The sequence below is a fragment of the Amblyomma americanum genome, chromosome 3 (assembly GCF_052857255.1).
Source record: "Amblyomma americanum isolate KBUSLIRL-KWMA chromosome 3, ASM5285725v1, whole genome shotgun sequence".
Taxonomy (NCBI): domain Eukaryota; kingdom Metazoa; phylum Arthropoda; class Arachnida; order Ixodida; family Ixodidae; genus Amblyomma; species Amblyomma americanum.
The window spans coordinates 192,911,684-192,934,091 of NC_135499.1; the positions used below are offsets into that span (position 1 = coordinate 192,911,684).

The 22,408-nt window shown below is 43.3% G+C and overlaps 1 protein-coding gene across 7 annotated transcripts in view; it reads right to left on the reverse strand.

Moving 5' to 3' along the window:
- The window catches only part of LOC144125736 (unconventional myosin-IXb-like), an 86,217-nt gene extending 64,156 nt beyond the window's left edge, over nucleotides 1-22,061 (reverse strand). For 6 of the 7 annotated variants that reach the window (XM_077659400.1, XM_077659399.1, XM_077659398.1 and 3 more), the window contains exons 1-6: nucleotides 21,823-22,053; nucleotides 7,716-7,960; nucleotides 6,350-6,709; nucleotides 3,599-3,847; nucleotides 2,574-2,668; nucleotides 337-499 (exon numbers count right to left, since the gene is read on the reverse strand). In XM_077659400.1, coding sequence (XP_077515526.1) covers nucleotides 337-499; nucleotides 2,574-2,668; nucleotides 3,599-3,847; nucleotides 6,350-6,709; nucleotides 7,716-7,904 — 1,056 coding nt within the window. In that variant the 5' untranslated portion in view covers nucleotides 7,905-7,960; nucleotides 21,823-22,053. Of the gene's footprint in view, nucleotides 1-336; nucleotides 500-2,573; nucleotides 2,669-3,598; nucleotides 3,848-6,349; nucleotides 6,710-7,715; nucleotides 7,961-21,822 lie in introns of all 7 variants that reach the window. The other variant, XM_077659394.1, reaches the window with a different exon arrangement.
- Between the last annotated feature and the right edge of the window lie 347 nt (nucleotides 22,062-22,408).

Below are 22,408 nucleotides of genomic sequence, written 5' to 3' on the forward strand. Positions count from 1 at the left end.
ATTTCAAGTTTTGATGGGTTGAAGTTTTCACAGATTCCTCCCAGTTCAGACGAACATAGACAACAAGGAGTGACCACCAGTTCAAATCAAATGTGTGTGGCAAATATCAATCGATTATGAATAAATTAAAACTCAAAAAACACAAATTAGGAAGACTTCACTGCGACTACAAAGGAACACATAAAAACAGAACACGGTGCAAGCAGAACGCTGTTTGCACCACGGTGAGTATGGGGTCGGTCCAGCCCCAAACTCATTCCTTGTTAAATGCCACATTTCTGGCACGGTTAATGTGCCACACCAAAAACACATGTGCAGACACGCAACTAACACTACCTGGTTGAGGTAGTAGTAGTCTTCTGGGCGAGTCAGGTGCAGCTCCTCACGCTCTTCCTTGGAGGCCCCCGCCAGCAGGTAGTAGAAGACGTGGTAGTTGCGTTCCTTCTTGGCTTGAGACACGATGCGCGACTTCTCCAGCAGGTACTTCTGCACTACAGCCCTGCAGCCACAAGGCACACATTGCTTCACTACTCATGGCACACAAATTCTTGACTCCCAAGGTGCAATTTATACACTGCCAAAGACATCAAGCTGGAATGAAGCTGGCATGAACCAGTATGTAGCACAATCAAAGCGTAGCACAATGGTATGACTGTGCTACCATTTTATCAAGTTCTCAAGCATTTAAACAATCGTGAGCACACCATCTGTTTATCTATCAAAAAAAGAATTGTTGTTCTTGAAACGTGGCATTGCTACTGTGCGTGTGTGAATATCAGCAATTGACATGTTTTATATTGAATGTTTTTTCGAATAAACGACAGTTGAAGACTAACGTACATCCTGCGTATTTGTGTTCTTGTCCCTTGTGTTAACTAAGCGCTAGAAAATATGAGTTCAAACAATATCCAACTAGCCCAAGTTTCTGCCTTACTAAAATCGTGAGCAGTCAGCTTTAAAAGTACTGTATACTGTTGCGTATTAGTCGACTCCGAATATGAGTCGACCCTCCAACTAGCAGCCCTCGCTGAGTAAAAAAAATGTTCATTCCAAATATGAGTCGACATGTACCCTCTTCCCACCATCCCACCCTGTGCAGGATGGTATTGCGGCACGCGCAGCTCAAAGACAAAAAAATGCATAACTGCAAAAGCCAGCATTCAGAGGCAAATGGAGGTCAAAGGCAATAGCTGCGCTCCACCCTGCCTTCCACACTCGCAAGCAGCTCGTCAGACTAGGAGCAAGCCGAACTACCAACGGTCCTGCAGTTTCTGATTTCGAAGCAACGCGCGCTGTGGAGGTTACCACAAGTTTTCTCTAGCGCAGTCTACTGCTCATCAAGGAAAGCGACTGCCAGCTTGAGCAAGCCAGGTAAACAGCATGCAATATTTTTTTTTACACATGGAGTGCCATGCATCTGGTCAGGAACGAGCACTAACACAAGGTACTCACTACCCACAGCTCGGCCGAAACTTCCTTACACCTCGCAAACAGGACGACTCCACATATAGACGAGCCCCCCTACTTCAGATGGCCGTTTTCAGAAAAAAAACGTCGACTTATACACAGCAATATATGGTAACCAGATCATGAGAGTCATGCAAAAAACCAAGTTTTCGTGCAGGCCTGGCTTTGCAGAAAGGAGCTGAGAAGTCAAATGTCACATAGCCAAGTACTAACAGAATCACTGAATTCTAAACTAAATGTGTAGGCTACAAGGAAGTTTGTAGTTTTACACAGCTCCTATGTTCTGTTTACTCCTGAAGCCAGACTGCCTGAGGCAACATCATATAACAGGCTCCATGAGGTCCTCAGTCCTACACAGGCAGGCAGTGTGTACACAAAGAACCTCCACTATTCTTCTGACAGTTTCTTAAACCAACTTCTAAAGGAAATGATTTGTTCAAAAATAAAATTAGTGTCATCAATTTAATTTTTTAATCAATACTGTGGCAACACTCACCCTGAGCTGCATTTTCACTACTAGGTTTTCAATCTACCAAGCCATTCTCTCAAAAGCCAGTATGCTTTACTATTTATGGCTTCAAAGTGGTAAAAGCAAAATGTGCCACTGGCTTCAGTTTGTATTTTATATTTATTTTAGTTTAGTTGCGAGTGTGCGCATTCCAAGATGCGATTGCTTCACTACAGTGAACAGCTGTGCACAAATGCATCCAGCAAACACTGCTGACACATACAGATGTCATTTGGCAGACATCCACGTAGTATGCCAGCATTCCAACCAATAGTAACATCAGAACAATGCTTGTTAGCTCCTGTTTTCCTATGCACTTCGATGAAGCCGAGCGCAGCTGCGTCACGCTTGTCAGGAAAAGTTGCGGCAGTTATTCCTGTTACAAAGACCCTCATAAGCCCACATTTATTCAGCAGGTAACTGTGGCTCCCTTGTTTGACAAACTTTTACTGAAAACATCAGCACAGAAAGCAGGCTGTTGCAATTCCCCATATTAGTTCCCTCTTTACCTATGCACACAAAAAGTAACATTATTTACACACAGCAAGCAGCACAGAGAATGTTAAAAAAATTAAAAAGCTACAGTCAACTATCTTACCCATGAACCATGCCATTTTCTCTGTAGTTAACTTGAATAAACTTTCCAAAGCGGCTTGAATTGTTGTTGTGCTTTGTCTTGGCATTCCCAAATGCCTGCAATGAAAATCATACTAATTCAGCGACTTCCACATTAAATAGAATCACTGACAAAGTGAAAACACGTACATAGACGAGCCCAAACACTCCCTCTGCCACTTACCACTGTTTCACTGTGTCACCATAAGACTCTCCAAGCAAAGTCATTGTGACAAAGAGCATTTTTACATGCTCCATATGTGCAGGATTTGTATCAAATTATTTCATGTAATTAACTTTGGGAATAGCCTTTTTTTTTTTTTTTCTCCTCACGGGTAAACAGCACAGAGCAAGACAGTACTGTTGTCACAGTGTTTCAAGCTCACACCAAGCCATGGCACGGTCACCACAGCTCTAGAAACGTATCATACACTTCCGGTAACCAGGCTTCACATCAGTTATAAAATGCAGCAGCCGCAACCAAGGACACTGATCTGTTCTCTGGTATAGTGACTACTGTGCAGGAATCACGTGAAAGTTAGACATGGAGAGAAACCTGCTCCAGCACCACACAGGCATGCCATTACACATCACGGCTCACTGCTGAGCTTTATTCAAAATTCTTTTTCACTGATTCTGTCGACGTTTTTGTACTTCTCACAGCCATCAGCATCAATTTATTAGTCACTTTTTCACTTACACTGACACCGTTAACATTGCGTTTATTCAAGTTTGTGCTTGTGTTTATGTTTTCAGGCACCTCTTCGGCACCCAGCCGCTGATCAGCTCATGAGAAGCAAGCAAGTAGAGACCCAAGTGGTACCCTTGGCCAAGAAGTAATAACCACAGTCTGGGTGCACAAGGCAAGCCCTACAAGCAAAATTCGAGAAGGAATTGCTTACTGTGCAAGGCAGTGAGTGGTCTGTGATTTGTTTTCATTTCCGCACAATGTGCCTGCACTTCCTAGTAATTTTTTTTTTTTAATAAAGTAAGAGGGAAAGCACTCGCCTCCAGCACAGGGCCAGCGCTGAGTATGGTTTGCTCAACACCACGTCCATAGGAGCCCTTCTGGCTGAGTGCTGTCAGGTGGTGCAGCAGCAAGTTCGCACTCTCCGTCTTGCCTGAACCACTCTCCCCCGAGATGACTACACACTGGCTGGAGTGAGAGCGCAGCATGGCATGGTAGGCTGCATCTGCCACGGCAAATATGTGGGGCGGTAGGTCACCAAGCCGCCTGTTTTGGTACAGCCGAACATACTGCACAGATAAAAAAAAATATGGTAAGTCATGAGTAATTTAGAAGCAGTCAGTCGCACAAATCCCCTTGCTTCTCTATACGTTGACCAAAGTGGCTACCAGTTATTGTACAAAGGCTCATGCAATGCATTCTATGGCTCTTAAATATCTGCATGTCAACTCAAACCAAGACTGTGTCTTTTCACTCCATGAAAATAATCGTAAATAAAATACAGCAAATAACTATATGGTTTATGGGGGTTTAACGCCCGATGCGGCCGGTATCGAACTCGTATTTTTCAGGTTAGCAGCCGAGCACCATAACCACTGAGCCATCATGGTGGCCAGCAAATAACTATACTGCAACCCACAATGCATATAAGCAGCAATGGCAACACAAGATTTGCTCTACACTATAAACAGAGCCCTTCGTTTTCGGGTAAAACCTGATTTTACCCAATAATTGCACTCCGAACATTATTTTTTGAAAATCAGGTTAAACATGATTTCTCCCCGAAAATAAGCCCTCTAGACGATGTTGATTTCAAGTTCACAAAGCTGAGGACACCACAAGAAAAATTTGTGGACATCTAGAGCTTATTCCAGAGAGGTGTCATGGATCAACTGGAGATCTTAAGGTCTTTTAATGCTTTCTTTCATGAGGCGCATAAATTTCAGGATAAGTTCAAAAAGGGTGATTTAAAAATGAGACGCCAAAATATAGCTGCTGAGCAGACGCCTTATCAGAGTGACTGCATTAAGCACTAACCAACCTAATGACACCCCGATCCAAAGACTTAGTGCATTTAAAATGGTTGCTGTGACGCTGAATGTTTTCGCAGTGTACAAAAGAAGATAAATCTTCTACAGACGGAGGTGTGCTCCGTAGGAGATAGGTAACGTATGCAATGAAATATTTGTAACAGATTGAAAAAAAATCAAATTGGTAAGTACAGTTGGTAAGTACAGTAAAACCTCATTACTTCAATGTCATTAAGACCACGAGAAATATTTGAATTAACCGGATATTCAAATTACCTGAGCACAGCAAAAAAATGGGACCCAGACAAGAAATTTTGTCGCAGGAATGCACTACCTGTGTTCAACAAGCTTTGCGATGACTATATACTGCCACATAAAAATCTACCTCTAACCTATAGACCCTGCTGCTCCCCCCAAAAACAGTTGACTTCAAACAAGTCGACCCACGCACCGCACCCCCCCAGCCTTCCTGCATCGTCCCGCCATCACACTGTTTTGTAGTTTCCCGTGGTATGGAATCACGGTGTGCCCGCAACTCAAAGCAATAAACGCTTAATGGTGCGATCACAAAAACAGCAGTCCAAAGCCAATGAAAATAAAGAGCAAAAAAATGCCGCTTCATCCTGCCTTCCATACCCGTGTACGGCTGGACTGACTATAGTGGCAAACCAAGCCTCAAACAGTCCTGTAGTTTCGGATTCCGGCACGACGCACGCCTCGCCTCGGAGATTATCAGAAGTTTGCTGCCACACTATGATCGCTTGTCCGAGAGAGCGACCGCCAGCGCAAACGAACAAAGGTAAATGGTGCAGAATTTCTATTGTCTTTAGCGGAACCGACCTGCATATGAATTAACGACTTTTTTAGATTCCTGGAGCCCCATGCATCGTGCTGTAAACGAACGCCAGCATAGGGCATGTACAACCCGCTGCTCATTCAATTCGGGACTGCAGAAATTCTGCGAATTATCCAGGATTTCGAATTAACCAAGTTCAAATTTAAATTACCGAGGTTTTATTTTAATCTTTTTTTAGTGAACTGTACTTTTTTACATGTTGTTAATGTAAGAATTAGCAAAAAATTTGGCATCTTACAACCAACAGAAAAATTAACTGTTACAGTAAACTACCCTATGCTGCAAAAAATGACCCGAAAAATCCCGAACTACGTAAAGTTTTCCTGGATACCCGATTTGTACCCGAATTTAAGGCCGAGAAATATCACCAATTTTTACTCCTCCCCATTCCAGAAAAAATAAAACCCAAAAACGAAGGGCACTAACTATAAAATACAAAGGCTGACACACAAATATGACACACAAAGCGCTGACTAAGTATTCTACAGACAGAAACAAATACTCTCTGTAAGTGTGGCAGTATAATCCACCCCATCGCTACACCAGTCACCAGTGCTCACCACTGTGGCCAAAAAATTTTACTAACACATATCACGCAGCAGCACCAGCTAATCAAGCCATATCTACCTAACAGACGAGCAGGCTCACTTGATCCACACTTTCCTTCAGCACACGCATGGTCCCCTTTAATAAATTGCACAATTTGAATATTTCAATAAAAGTGCATCTGTGAGTCAACAGCTCACTTCTCCTTCTAACTGCCTGACTGCCGAATGCAGGCCCTTCCTTTTGTGATAGTTAACAACCTTTCGCTACTGACACTTTCTCATGCAAAGCAAACATGTGCCAGTGGTTTCAGGCATGCGCTGGCCAAGTTTCCGACAAATATCAGGAGCCACACTCACTTTGGGGTTGTAGATGGGGTAGAACTTGAAGGGGTTGACAGCAATGAGGATGGACCCAACGTAGGTGTAGATGTGACCCCGCTCAAAACGTGCCTTCAGGTTTTCCAGCAGGGTCTGCTCAGTCAGATCCGGCAGCTGGCACAGGTCGGAATAGTCGCGGTCCCGCGGCTGGTGGTATAGGAAACGCAGGAAGTAGTCCTGCAGCAGGTGTGCGTCAACCGAATTGCTGCCGGGCAGGGCCAGTGCTGTCTGCGACGACAGGCGCTCGCGCAGACAGAACCGGTGGGTGTCCTGCTGAGGCCACAGAAGTTGCAGTGCCACAGGAAACTCGTCTGGGCCCAAGTGCCGCTCCTTGCATTCCTGTAATGGGCACTTCTGGCTTAGATCACCACAGTATAGGAGTGCACCAAACAACTCAAGAACCACGGACTCAACTTTCCACACCTGCGGCTCCAGCAAAGAATGGTTCCCTGCAACAATGTTATCCGCAAAATGTAAATACTCAAAGGGACGCCTTACAAAAATACTAAGTCTACCTGAACGAGTGGTTGGTGTCTTGAGATTGCAACTATGTTATTTTTTCCCAGACCAGCACTTGGATAAGACAGAAAACTACCTAAAGTCAAAAGTTATGTGCAATGCTGCTCGTGGACTCTGGTAACAGCTGAGTTACAAGAATGCAAAGTGTCGCACGCTTCGCTTGCCGCACAGTCGGCCTGCATGAAGCTGTCATGCGCAGCAACATCAAAAGCACAAGCCAAGCACAGGTTTATTCGCACTCTTTTTTTTTAATGATCAGACCACCCTTTCTCGAGAGAATAAAGTGAGGAGAATAAAGTGAGAACTGGTGGTAAGCAGTACGGTAGTGCCATCTGGATGTAAATACTGCAACGAAATATCCATCTGATTAACGAGTCAAGTGGTTTCGTTTTTGTTCATTTTATCCGATTCAATGAAAGCTCAGAACATGTCACAAAAATGGCATAACACCATCGCGCTGTGCAGTGGTGTAAATTGAGGAGGAAATTGGTGGCTTCATTAGCGGTTATCTCAGCAGCACCGCGAACTGTTCAAACACAAAAAAAAAACCTCGGGCAATGCTCCTAATGGATAATCTATCAGTTTACCATAGCTCCTTGTGCCCACTGATATTTCTCTTTAGTGGCCCTTTAGCAACACAACTTTGGCACAGACTGTCACGCACCAACAGCACTCAACTAAAGAAAGCATGGGCCATTTGCAGTATGTAAAGAAAGAACACCAATGTTACAGGAGAATTCTTAACGTGATAAAGAGGTGGTCGGACCTTCTAGAAATGCTCATCCCTCATTTACGGCAGCATTCCGCATGAAGAGCATTTCCTCACCTCTCCGTTCGCATTGTGGACCACTTCAGCAAGCTCCAGGTCACGTGGCAGCGACAAGCCCAGCTTCTCAGCGATGCAGGCGACAATGTCAGCAGCTGTCGTCTGTTTGCTGGCCTCAATTGAAAGCGCTTCATACAGGTTGCTGAATGCCCCCACGTGCACTTGAAGCACATAGCGGCTCTTAGACATGGCTGTTCAGGGCCCCAGGTCACAGGGCACTGCCTGCCATCACGCACCACCTGGTACTGTGGAAGCACACAAAAAATTAAAGCATGAATGATTAAACCTCTAATTAATCCATCAATTCATACTGTACACCAGAAGCATAAAGAGGCCTGGACGAGAGTCACCAACCTGTGGCTCATTGTGAACAAAGTTCCCGTACGGGAGCCAAAACATCGTTTTTTGTTTTTTTTGTTTTTTATTTTATGGTCAGCATCTAGATTTTTCACATTTTAATATCCTGTTGTAAATCTAAGCATACCTGTCTGCCACTGATTGCATTGTATATTATAAAAATCTTAATTGATGACCACGCCACGATCACTCAAAAAAGCGTTCAGCCTTTACAAAGCAAAGGTGGCCTCTGCCTTTTTTTTTTGCTGCCATTACATTTGTTGCTTAGGCAGTATTCTCATTAAACCTTGTCATTAGTTTGTAAATGTGTACACAAGCTACTGTCTTATTCTGAATCTCTCTTGATGGGGGTAGCCAATAGTATTTCACAAGTTCCAGAGCCTCAAGATGTGCATGCGAGAAAAAACTAACAAGTCCCTTATTCAATCATCAAGCAGTTACACAGGGTTTAAAAATTGATAACAGCCCATATGCAGAGGATATGCCCCCTTCCACTGAGCAGTGAGTAAACTTGCAGCTCAGTGACATGGGGAGGACGAGTGGAGCAGCAGATGCATGCACTCATTTTGAGCTTGCCCAACCCAGAAACATTTTTAGAGCTCACACACTATAAGAAATGAGGCTTTAGAACCCCTGATCAAGGGCAGTTGAAAAGCTCTCATTAGAAAATGGCTTAACCTGCTGTCTTCCCCGGGGGACAGTGCTTACACAGCTCTGAAACCAGATCACACAAACCAGGTAGAAAAAGTATACCAGGCTGCAGCCACACTGGCAGAGCGAGAAATTCTGTTCACACTACTTTGTGTGCAACACTGGACCCCGAAAGGATTTCATAAAACATTCATACTCATAAGACTGGTCACACCAGCAAAGCATACTGCGAGATTTCCCTCCAATACGGCTCATGACACCAGCTGAGCCTATATTCATGAAGTGGATGCGAAGTGCACAAGAACGCTTAACTCACTAAAAATCTCGGCTCTCTAAGAAGTGTTTTTTATTTCCAGCAATGAAAGATCCAAAACATGGCAACCGCACTGCACACACGCCAAATAACAAGTGTGCACTTTAAATGGTGTTTTGGGAGTCATTTCAACACCTTTTCAGCACAGGTACCTTCTAAACGCTGCTAGCATAATGTTGGAATGGGCTCTTCAATCTGTTTGTTATTGTTAGCCCAAGACGCTGCCTTATATGTGAAGCACTGTAGCAATTTGAGGAAGAAAAGCAGCTTTGAAAGAAGAAAAGCAGAAAAGTGCTGGATCCAGGCCACCAGTGGCGATGATAATTTGGGTGGTGCAAAGATTTCTACAACGTCCCACCACAATTGCTCAGAGGCTCCCTTTCTTATTTTCCAGCGATAGCAGCAGTGGCATCATGCTGCAAGAATGCATCAGTGTCTATGCATGCCACAACCGTACACCCCGTGAATGCCTACTGGCTCCAGCTACTCCAATGCCCTACTTCTTGTCCCTCCACTTGTCACACCAGACAACTTACATGAATGACCATAAGCTGTGTATGACTAAGCTGTGTATGACCAAGCTGTGTATGACCATAAGTATGACACACTTGTGCATGGTGCATGGTAGTGCGTAACACACGCCTGGCCTACATCCCATCCGAGACATTTAATACTCTAACTGCCATCGCCAGTCCGCACCGCCACAGCTCTCCTCTGCCCTTCACCCCTTTCCCTCACTGGGCCCTTCTTATATGAATGGATCAGTAAGCGTGCATCCCATTACGCATGATGTCCACCTAAGCCACTCCTCTACCATCGCAGCTAGTGCTGAAATTTGCACCGCCAAAGGGGAAAAGTTCACAGTCACTTTCACAGTGAAAGCTGCTATATGGAGACCTGCCCAGCGGATCCCTGGTGGCAGCATAGACTGTCAACATCCGGTCATGTGACATTCACAGAGTCACAGTCACAAGTCATCATGTGACCAACACTAGGCACATGACCATACACCCATTGTGGTCATTGTGGTAGCCTGGGTTGCCACAAAGTCTGCAGGCCTTAAGCATTAGCAAAGGACAGGCAGCAGCACAACAGCAGCTTTCACTAAGTTTGGTGCAATATGCAGCAGAGTGTAAACGCTCAGTTGTTTTTTTTTTTTTGAGAATCGGTAATATAGTCCTCTTTCGGTGACAACTCCCCTGCCTGCCTGCCTGCCTGCCTGCCTGCCTGCCTGCCTGCCTGCCTCCACCTGCCAGAAGCCCAAGATAGTTTTAAGTCAAAACAAAGTTTCAGTGCAGGACAGATTATAATCCTTTGTCTGGCAGTGATCTTGACATCATTTCTAAAAGCTCCTCGCAGCAAAATATGCTGCAAAATGGACTGCTTTGTTGGTATGTATACATGGCTTCGCCACAATATGTAAGTCCGTACACATTTCTGGTCTTAGAGATCTAAGCGAAGTTGTTTGTGTTTGCAAGATGCCTATCAATTTTAATGGTTATAAATTTGTCAGAAGTGATATCAATGAAATAGCATAGTAACAGTACCACATGTATAAAAGATATAGGGGTCTAATTATGTATGCTGTAGAAATATAAAATAACAAGCACTATTTCATTTTCTGCACACTTTCTTTGAAGAAAAATCTCTTGGCAGAAGCAGTTTATTTAGCACGCTTGAATGCAAAAAGGCTGCAAGCCATTCAAGATAAGAGCAACATTGAGAAATCTCTTGTAGACAAATCACTGAGAGAAAAACACATGACACCAGTCGCAGCTTAATGCAGTGTCGCCACAGTTTGGGCTCGCATTGCAAGAGTTTCCCAATCACTCAAGTCTGAAATCACTGCCTCAGAAATGACCACTCCATGAGTAATTGTACTTTCCACAGTAATACACACTATAATTATTCTAGGCTAGGTGTCTGCCTCTTCTGTCATCCCTTTTATAGAAATGTCTGCATTTACACTTACAGTCTTCATGGTGCCATCAGAAATGTAGTATATCTGTCCATCAATAAGAAAAAAAGACCTAATTTCTACTTAAATTTTTTAACAAGAGCTGCAGCTGGTCCACTATTGTAGGAATAATCTGCTCTACATGATTTCCGTTTGTGTCTTAAACGTGATTTGTTTTTAGCCATACTGACAGTGGAACACTTCCTACTTTCGCACCGAACAGGGCTAAAACTTGAATACAGATGCAGTTAATACTCAGGTCACACACGCCAACTTTACAGAAAATACTTCAATTAATTATTATTAATACTCACAAAAAAATAATCCTGCCCTCAGAAATTTAGAAGCAGCAGTGCCGAAACGGAAGAGTGTTTACTTCAAAGTCCCTTAATGGCAAAGTAGTCATCAGCGTTAATTTAATTACATCAGATAGAGACAGGACACCACCTCCAGTTAAAAATACACTTTACAAAAAGAGCTGTGCCTATTATTTAAGGCATCGTAGTGCAAGCCAAGCAAAGAATTTTTTAATACTTAACTTCCTCAATGCTCTAGGCAAAAACAATGCTAACAAGCACATGAGCAAAGGCAAAATAGAAAACATGCAGGTGCAAATTTTTACCATTAGATGTAGACACCAATTCGTCGCTCGAGTAAATATAAGGATAGTTTCATTCTTTTTTTTGTTTCACTTACTATACAAGCAGGCCACGTACTTAAAGGATTTGACCGAAAAACAGCAACACATATCCGCCGGAAAAAGCAACAATATGACATCAGTTAAAACAGAAACACACCGATTTCTAGGCATGCTGAGAAAAGCCAACAACCGTTTTTGCCAACAAACTTTCCTACTCATTTTCTTTTCAAAGCACATAAACGGTGAGTAGGCACTCAAAGCAATACCACCAATATTTTAAGCTCATGCCAAAGAGCATATTGCCACAGTTGATTGTTTCGGCCTTCAAGGAGCGCAGTGGCCATGGCCGAGCACCTACCTAAGCATGCAGCCGATTCGATTGTTGGCAATTTTTGTCATTAGTATGAATTTCACTAATAGATGCATGCAACATTTCTCTTTTTTTCAACTGTGAAGAAAGCTCAGATTCAGCCGAGCATATGAAAAAAAAGGACTAGCTGTATCGGTGGAAGGTACTTGACCCCACCTCTCGCCAAGAGTTACAGTAACTGCGGCATGAAGTTCAATGTTCTATATATTTATTAAGCCTTGAATGAAAGAGCCCCTCTATAATGAGTCTCCCATCTTGGTTTTCATCAGAAAGGTACGAAATTTTCAAAGCACTGGTCTAAGCTTTAGAATATCTGCAAAAAACTTCCGGGAACAGCCCGTCTATACGAGACATCTGCCTCGTTACTCAAGGTTATGAAGACTTTTAAGTTGGAGAAGAGCCTTGTATACGAGATGTGTGCACTGCTTGGTGTGAAACTTGCTCCCTTTCTGAAGAAATGGAATCAGGAGCCAGCAGAAGGCCCCTGAAGCACAGACAGCCTAACAAACACCGTAGATGAGGACCTAAGAATCTAGCTAGCAGCACTTTTACAGCATTCTACAAGGCGCTCAGGCAAGTTGCTTCAGAACATCCGGCTGAACAATCACAATGACTGCAGTTGACAGCTGCCCATAAGATAGACATCCAAACTGTGGACCCTTGTGAAAACGGAGTAGCCAGACGCATTTCACACACTACAAGCGGCCCTAAGCACTCATAGTGCAAAATAAATACAGCCTGTAGAAGCTTCAGCTGGAGCCCCAAGCTTTCACCATATAGGGTCAGCACTGGCATCATCGCACGGTTGTTCTGATAACTACATTCATGTAGCAAGCCTGTATCGTCCCGAGCATCTTTTAAAAACTCAAGTACTAGTGTGAACGCGCATTTTTGAAGTTGGATGCTGTCAACACAAGCATGCTAAGTGCTAATACTAAATAAACAAGATCAAAAAGGCAGCTGTTTAGGCAAGTTGTTGCACATGACAACAAATGTAGCGCTCGTAACACAAAGACAGAATGCTTGTGGGGTCCTCTTCTTCCTGCCCTTGTGTTATGAGTGCTACATTTGTCGCCAAGGCCAACAAGCCTACTACTTACTACACCCAACTGTAACAATGAGGTAAAAAACATCAGTGCTCTTGGCTTCTATCACCCAGTTTGTAATCTTAAATAATTATTTTAATTGATAACCACTGCTTTTACCAGTTGCAACATACAACTAGCCAAAAAAAACACTTTTTACAAAATGCAAAAAATGACGAAAAATTTGCGCAGATTCTTATCAGAAATACAGCCCATGGCCTACATACAAGTGAGCAAAAGGAGTGAGCAACGGATAAAAATGTTTGATCAATGCGGGAATGCCAACTTCCAAATTTGGTTAAGCATTAATCACCTCCTCTGTTAGTTGCTTCAATGTGCACTACCAGACAAACTTCCTGTATATTTCAAACCCTTTGTTTTCAGGTTTTGCATAGTTGAAAATTTGTATTGTGGGAAACGAGCTAGCTTTTTAAGGTATGACACCACTGTTGAAGGGAAAATGTTTATTTGATGGAATCAAATTTCTTTTATTGTTTTGGATTGTTAGGCATACCATGTTAATATCATTAGTGGGAATAAAGCTGCAGAAAAATAATTTGTAATTTTTTAATCATAACATCTTCCTTTGAAAAGTGCTAAATTTTCCTCTCACGACAACAGTGATAATTCGCAAAGATTCTAATGCACACCATCATGCTCTGGAATTTATGCAGGTCTACCTATTAGCAGTGCAATGAACCAGAACAAAGAGTCTGTGATGAGTTCGCCGGCAATTATCACAAAAAAAACTGAAAACATACACTAAAATTGGCTTTCCAAAAGCAAGGATATTCAGATAACAGGCCACAGCGTGAAAAAATTTTAGTGGATCTCAATAATCCTAGTCCATTGTGTGCCGTGGTATGTAATAAATGAGCATGCCAAATTTCAAGAGAAAATTTGCACCAAATGTAACATTATCTATGTTGGTGTAACACAGAAAAGAACAAAATGCATTTTGAGAAAAATAGTAATGACAGTTAATAGTTCTATACAGACAAGTTTCTAAATACACAAGAAAACAAGGTCCTAGAGTGCTAAAATACTCCATACCTATAGGAAGATTCTCCTTGAGAGTTTCCCTAGTCTTTTTTAGCACATGTAGCAGCTCTACTTTTTCTTTGTTTTTCTTTGCTTCATTTAGCATGGTGAAAGTAACAATTTAGCCTGTAACTTTTAAATGGCACTAGCTAGAATCACAATTTTTTGTGATAAAGGTAGAAGAATGTTTGTGGTTATAAAAATTAAATTTAAAAAAAAATTAAAATTAAAACTAAACATCATTTTCAAAGAAAATCGGCATTTCAAGAGTGTTGTCATACCTTAAAAGTTGTTCGAGAAACCAGGCTTTTTCTGGACATAATTTTCTCATGAAAGAATTCAACAACAAAAAGTGCTCATCTCTGGAACCAGCTAATAAACTTCACTTCCATAAACAAGTGGGTAGCGCTAAGGAGACGTTTGAAAAAGGCACACGATCAATTCTGCATTGCTTTTTTCCTTCCTTACTATCTGCACTAAACCCTCCCAGCCTTGACACTTCACTTTCATAAAGGAAGCATTCTTTAACACTGCAGCTCCCAAAAGCAATGCACTACAGCTTTTAGGACATCATTAGAAGATATGAAATAAGCACTTCACAAGATTTTACCCCTCTACAATTAATTGCAATATAAGAGAGGCCTTCGTCCTGCAGTGGGCGTAGTCAAGCTGCTGATGATGATTGATGGTGATGAATCATTGTGTTCTGAGGCTCATATCAAACAAGTATGAAGTCACACCTGCAGCGGCAAAGGCTTTAAACATATTCAAACATTTAATCAAACCCCATTCTTCAGGAGACCTTTCCAAAATATTTCTAAGTCTACTAGTAATTTACACACCCCAGCTGCTCACACTGGCAATGTCTACAATTAGTAAGAAATTGCTTACAGTGTGGAAATCAGGTTTTGCAAGAAAAAAAAGGGCCATATGCATGTTTCACGTCTCTTGAAAGGAACATGTTTACTACTGAAATAAGGTCTACCAGCAGGAATGAATAAAAACAGCTATTCTAACTTAAGTGATAACCTCATGCTGTAAGTTGTAGTGCTCTTGAGACCTATCAAAGCATTTCACATACTCAGCAAGAGAAGTGCTACACACAACTAGCACAAAAGCATGCCTGGATGCCACAGGTCCAATGATAAGCAATGTTGTGATATCGCTAGATAAAGAAAAAAGACGAGAAAGTTAACGGGAAGCAACATTTTATGTAATGTAATGTTTATCAGACAAGACCGTCAGGGCCCGCAACCCAGAGCTGGCGTCAGCCCGATTCCCACATGTTGTGATAAGCCCGATACCATACGATCTTAGCCCAACACGCAGGTAATTGAAACTTCCACTGCCGATTGAAAGCATACCTCACAATAGCAGATACACTTATCGCCAGTGAACCCAAGGTGCGGCATATCTTCTGCGCTTTTGTTGCTCACCTTCCTCTACCGTTGCAGGATTAAAAAACTGCACCTCTTTCCCAAAAGTACCAGAGCCAAGTACCACAGTGAGTGAAATTCACGGAGCTCCAAAAACCAAACTATGGTTACTACCTGCAGCCGTTACTCAATTTGTGTTTGTTTTTTTTTTCTACAAAAACCAGTTGTTGGGCGAGTTGGTGTACACGGTGATCCATAACAGCGCGATCCCTTTTTAAATTTAGGTCAGACGATTTGTTATTCCTTTGTTAACTGTTTATATTCAAAGCAGTCAATAAAGTAAACCAGCTGGCACCATTAACGATAAAAATCAGTGATGACGATTAGTTGGCAGTAAAATATCATACAAGCACCCCACACCTGACAATAATGTGGCCTCAAAACCTTCTGTTTCACATTAATGCCAGCATACAAGACACATGTCAGCCTTCTTCACAATATACCGGTCATATAAATCATAGAAAAGAACAGAATATAGCTTATTTCCATGAAGACGGACAGGGCTAAAAATAAAAGTATAAATCCATCTACTTGGCGAGGTTTGAGCCCCCTTTCACAACAAACAGTGAGTATTTGCAGCAGAAAATACATATATTATTTAGAAAGGCACCATTAAACGATTTTTATATATAGGTCACTCATGTCCTATAAAATATTTTCGATACCTAACAGCTCAAATTTGAAAGAGTGCTGTCATAATAAGGTAATTAAGCAAAATGGGAAGGCAGTGATGAAGCATCTGGTGAACATAAGAAAGATGCAATAATGGTACATTCCAAACTTTAGAAGCGTATGTAGGGTAAATAGGCGTCTTCATCAACAGATTTGCCTTTTTTTTTATGCAAGCTTAGTGTCCCAAAGCAACTTAGGCTATGAGGGAAGCCGTAGTGAAGGACTTTGGAAATTTCAACCACCTGGGGTTCTTTACTTTGCACTGACATTGCACAGTATACAGCCTCTAGAATTTCGCCTCCATCGAAATTCGTCCGCCGCAGCTGGGATCAAACACGCGTCTTTCGGGTCAGCAGCCGAGTGCCATAACCACTGAGCCAGTGTGGAGGCTACATCCAATTACTGTTCTCAGTTAAAATTAGTTTGCTCTTTCTGGTTATGCTGAAGTTTGCCCGGCAGCAAAAGATGCGTTTATGGTTGAGAAAATTGAATTTCAAAATTTTCTTGCCATTCGATTCAAACTCATGACGTCTGCAACAAAAGGGACTGGTCGCCACCCTTTCAAAGTTAATGATGGTGTAGCGTAGCCTCTCAGCTCCATGGCCAAAAATCGGGCATTGACGCATGCAGTTTACTTGCGTGATCGGCGGATTAATTATTATTATTATAATGGCGGCACCTGTACTTTTGGTCTTTTCTCAGTTTCTGATGAGGGTGGTCTTTTTGTGATTCGAATGTGGTACCTTATCCATACAGGCTATCCTTATCCATAACAAATGTGCATATTTATTAAAACTTTTAAAAAGTTCCCATTACATGGCATCCTGGTAAAAATGTGCAACTAAAACTACAAAGATTCTCGATCTTATGCAGCTGTTCAAGAGTAATATGTAAAATAAACTATTTCCAGCTTTGCTTCAACTTTGAAAATTACCGTGGTGGGTAAACAAGAGAAGAGGAACCAGAAATTAGCAGAATTCAGATCAACCGAAGATCAAATAGACACCCCCTAAGCAGTTTCTATTTACCAAAACACAATGCTTGACTCTACGAAGCAAGCATGCACTGCGGCCTGTTTTTCAATCCTTGAGTGTGAAATGCTCAGCCTTTTCTTTATCACCGCAAATTAACGAATTACACCAAGCCAATCAGTATTTGTTATCTGACAGGTAAAGAAAACATTTAGTGCACGAACACAAATATGGATAATACTAAGGGACCAAACACCAGAACAAAAAGAAAAAGCTAAGGTGCCAAATCTGTCAAAAACCAAAATGATGGCAGCATACAAGGGTGCTAACATTAAATTTATACATCTTATAGAGGACCAACAACTTTCTTTCCATAAGCTCTGGACAAAGAGTGACAGTCAAGTTAACTGCCATAGATAGCTAAGAGGTAGAAATAAAGAAACAGGCAAACAACCAAGTAACATGGATGTTAGCATTATGAACCAGATGAACTGCAAGTTCAAAGCTCAATGACCCAATGCAACTAAGTGAATGCTGTATGCAAAGGACACCCTTTTAGACAACAAGTCTGCTGAAGCGGCAGGCATTTGACCCAGGCAGGAGCTGTTAACCTCAAGCACACTGTTCGCAAGCCTCTAGGCTAGCGCCTGAAGGCCCATTAATGAGCCAACGCATCCCTCCCACTAAAATGTGTGGAAGAAGAAAAAAAGATGCAAAAACCAGTGTGCAGCAAGCACCCCTCTTCCAATCTGTTGGTTCAATCCACCCTGAAGAAAGCAAAGCAAATCTAGTGCTGTTGCATAGGCAGGACCCCTACTCAAACTGACGCCAAAACAAAGCACATGCCTGCCAAGTCATGGGCATACACTTTCTGTAATACGAGCTTTCAAACAAAAAACACTAATAGCAATCAACATGCAAAAGCAGAAAAGCAGCTGCATCATGCACAAAACTTATGGCAATCAAATACATGCAAAGACTACAAAGATCTTATGGGGACTCATTGTTACAATCTGAGGCATTACCAAAAGAGTTCGAAATCATTATTTCAACTGCCAAATAAATGCAACCTCTTCCTAAGCAGCACAGAGCAGTCACATTCCAAAACCAGAACTTTACATGTATATGCAGTGGCAATGTATGTTCAGTGTCAAACTGACACGCCCAGTTCAGGAACAAGTAAAACATCTGTTAAAAATAGCATCCGAAGATTTAAAGCATATGCTCTCAGATGTTCATTCGTGGCGTCCATTTCCAAGCAACCTCCTGAAGTAATGCAAAGGCATGCAATACAGACCCAAAACATCATGTTTCTACAATATGACCAACTATAATGCAAAGAAAACTAGCAACGTATCCTACTCAATATGCATTTCATCTTATTAAATTAATTTAAGAAAGGAAATGTTAAAACAAAGGCCTGCTATTTAACTTTAGTTCTTAAAATTAGGTGTAAAACTCAACTACATATATGCATATTTTTGTTTCTCAGTCATTTTCGCAAAGTCAATTTAGCTTTAGAATCATTATTCCTTCTACGGTGGTTTTTCTAAGCCCTGAATGATCACGTATAAGTTGGGTACAAATCTGCCATTCCTTCTGCCAGTACTTCATAACTGTGTCTGCACTGAATAAATATTATTATCATCATTGAAAAGTAAGGAAAGATAATGGTTTGAAGCTTTTTATGTTTGTTTCAAAACCAATCCTAAAATTGCATTCATGTGGAGTATGCACTATCGCGCTCAGTATGACTTGCAACACGACCGCAGTGAGTCAATAGAGGTTTTCATTCTAAAGTAAATCAATATGCCTTCAGACAAAGCATCCAGCTTGCACAATATTCAGTGTACCTTGTTCCTTGAATCAACGGCTAAACGCATCAATTTTCAGCACCACAGTGCTCGCACTACTTCATGAACTGAGCTCCTTCCACAGCTCGTGTGTTGCAGCTCACATTGAACGTGATAGTGCATTATTTTGCACAAGCAAATGGACACTTGGCATAACTTGACCCTTTCGAACAATGCATATAATCCTTGAACAAGAAATAGAGCAGTGGAGACAGATGTTCTGTACCCTAAATTCACCTTTTCTAGAGGGCTTGCAGACACAGACACTACACAGAACAAGTCTAGCAGGTGCGCTGTTTTGTTCTGACAGGACACCTGCTAGTCTTGTTCTGTGTAGTGTCTGCATCTGTAAGTTCGCAAGAAAAGATGAATTGAGGAAGCCATTATCACCTCACCCAATTTAGTGCATTAAAGATGTTCTGCAGCCTCTCCACTAGCATATTCTTGTGTTAGCAATCAGAAGCGGGGGGTTTTTAGGCCTGTGTTATCAGAACATGGAAGTACCATAAGCAGGGGAAAACTCCCAACTTAGCAGCGACAAAGCTTTTTTGACGCCATGAGAAATCCAAGCGATGAATAGTGTAATACATGTTGTCCACATTACAAGGTTATGTTTGCACGTTACTCATTTCCTGATGATTTCATATAGACCATTGGCCCTTTAAAAGGCTGATAACAATGATGATTGTTTTACTCCCAAAAAGAATGTGAATATGGGAATCGTGTATTACGGTTTATTGCCCTGCTTCAGTAACCTCGCGCCAAGTGCCATCCACGCCTCTTCACTTTTCAGTGGTTTCCCGACAGGCACCGTCCAAAACAAAGCAGCACCGTGCTCATTAAATACCGATGAATCAGCGGCTGTCATCTCCCAGTGAGCTTCGAAGAAAGCGTGACGCGCGCTTTACGGCTAATTAATCCCGCGCGCGAGTGCGTGTGAGCGCGCCAAGTTATCTGGCTACATTCCTCGGGCCGACATCACACTACCGCACACAGGAGGGGCACTTTCAGGCGCCCTTGGACGAGCGCCAAAAGCGAGCTCCGCGCTGACCAAATCCTCCTCGCCACTTCCCGTTCCCCTGCTGCGCCGATTACGTTCGATCTGGCTAACCCATTCTCGGGGCCAAAAATGGGAGCAAGGCGCCCTGACCCCCTGAAACACCGCGACCCGAGGTTCTGAGGGCAAGAGACGTTGCTTGCACGTGCCCGCAGCACGTAAAAGTAACAAACACGGATGTAGTAATAGTACGGACGTAGGCGCACAACTCGACAATGTTCCTCAAGGTCCGTGCACGGCGGTGGATTTTCGAGCACACTGCCTGTCAAATGCTGCACACCGGCTGCAAACCAAGCCAAGCTCGGCGTTTCAAAACTTTGCGACCGCACAGACCTGTGGTTGAAAAAAGAAAGAGCGAGGCGTAAGACCAAACCGGAATCCGGACGATCGGTATCGTATCCGCTGCTACGTTTCTCAAAAAGTGGCATCACGCAGGCGCTCGGGGATACACCGGGAAGGCCCAGAAAATCCCCATGAGCTGGATCATAGCCTCTCTGTGGCTGGATCGATGCATCCCCAGGGAGACATTACAGTAGAAATGTAAGGCGTGACATTTTCCCCTCCTTTAACGGCTCTCTTGCGCCTGAAATTGAACGCGCGCGCGCATTACGCGTTGTTCGTCTCATCGAGCGCCTAATGGGACGTGAAATTCCTGGCGCCAGTCCAGACCGGGCCAGAACGGCACGATCCAAACACACAACGAATTGGTGATGTTTCAGTCGCTCCATCCCTGAACTCGGGAACGCAAGCAACGGAAGTGAAGACAACGCAGGAGGAAAGCACGTTAAGAACATAAATAAACAGTGATTGTGCGCTTGCATGCACGCCGAATAGGTGGACCGTCAGTTTAGTTCTCCGTGTTGATGTGACTCACTGACTGACCGCCATCGCAAGTGCGGCTGGCCTTCGTCACAGTCGCGCTCATCATCGGCCACTCATTTGAGCACAACAGTGCGACTGAACTATTACGCAGTGCCTACGGGATCACGTCTACAAACTTGACCACACATTTCACGTCACTTCGTGGCGGGCTTCGTAACACATTTCGACGAGCCGCTAACGACACCATAGGCGTCTCGAAGGAAGCACCGGGTAAGCACGAGGCGTTAGCGGCGCTCAGCGGAACTGTACGCGCTCCGACAGCGGATGCCAGAGCTTCACGCCTTGAGAAAGCAGCACCAAAACTGTGACCAACCAATACCACAGAATCTGGTCGAGTATCTCGATTTCGGCAACAGTCGCGTGAAAAGGAGAAACCCAGCCACAAAATACAACAACCGTTGCCTCGCCAGCCGGCTGCGAGGAACTTGTTCGAGCCACACAGTCAACAAGCGCCCGTCGTCTTGTAGGCCGACGAGCAGATACTTGCCCGTCGGTTATCAGAGCTCATCGGGAGCAACACCTAAGCCGGTATAGAGCGACCGTCTTCCGCTGTCTTTTAGTGGCACATCGACGAGGAAATTTCGGGCCTGTCCACGCCGAACTGCCGAATTGGACGTGTATGTGTGTGCGTGTGTTTGTAACGTAGCGGCCCGGGAACTCAACTTTGCGCTCAGGCTATCCGCACGGAGCAAACGGGCGGTGACCGCCTCTCGAGGCAGTTATAACTGGTGGTATAAAGGTAAACTTGTGCTTTCAGGATGGGCCTCGGGAGGTCGACGAAGAGCCACGATAAAGCGAGCGTGCGTGAAAAACAGCACTTACCAGTCGGATCTTGAATCGAGGCTAGTGGGTCTTCTTTCGCGTAGCGAATATCCATTTTTCAGGCCGCGTGAAGCACAAAACATCGATGGTTCTGCAGACGTTGTTCCAATCACTCGTAATATCCAAGAGCCGCGCACTGATATTCGACACACATTCCTCGCAAAAAAACAAGGGTCGGCCCCAAACCTTCAGTTGTCAACGCCTGAGTCAATGGCACGCACGCATCGTCCTGCGCATGCGCTTGTTTCTTGCTCTACGTCATATCCGACGACGCTAGAGCAGACGTCTGGGTTCGCGAGTGCCGTTTCGTCTGCTACATCGTCTGCCCAACCTTGGCGTGCCTGCGCAACGCGCATCTCGACGTTTACGTCTGCTGTTTGTCAATGCTTTCGACAGCTACGCGAGGGGAGCGTAAAAAACAATAATAAACAACGTATCCACTAACGACACCGAGTTTTTCTACGGTTTATTTTGTACGTGCGGATCGAAAAGCACCGTTACATGCAGCGTGTCGGGGAAAATTATATTACGGGCACGAGAGTCACGACTCACGATGCCCATATTTTTTTAAACTGCGTCGTGCTTT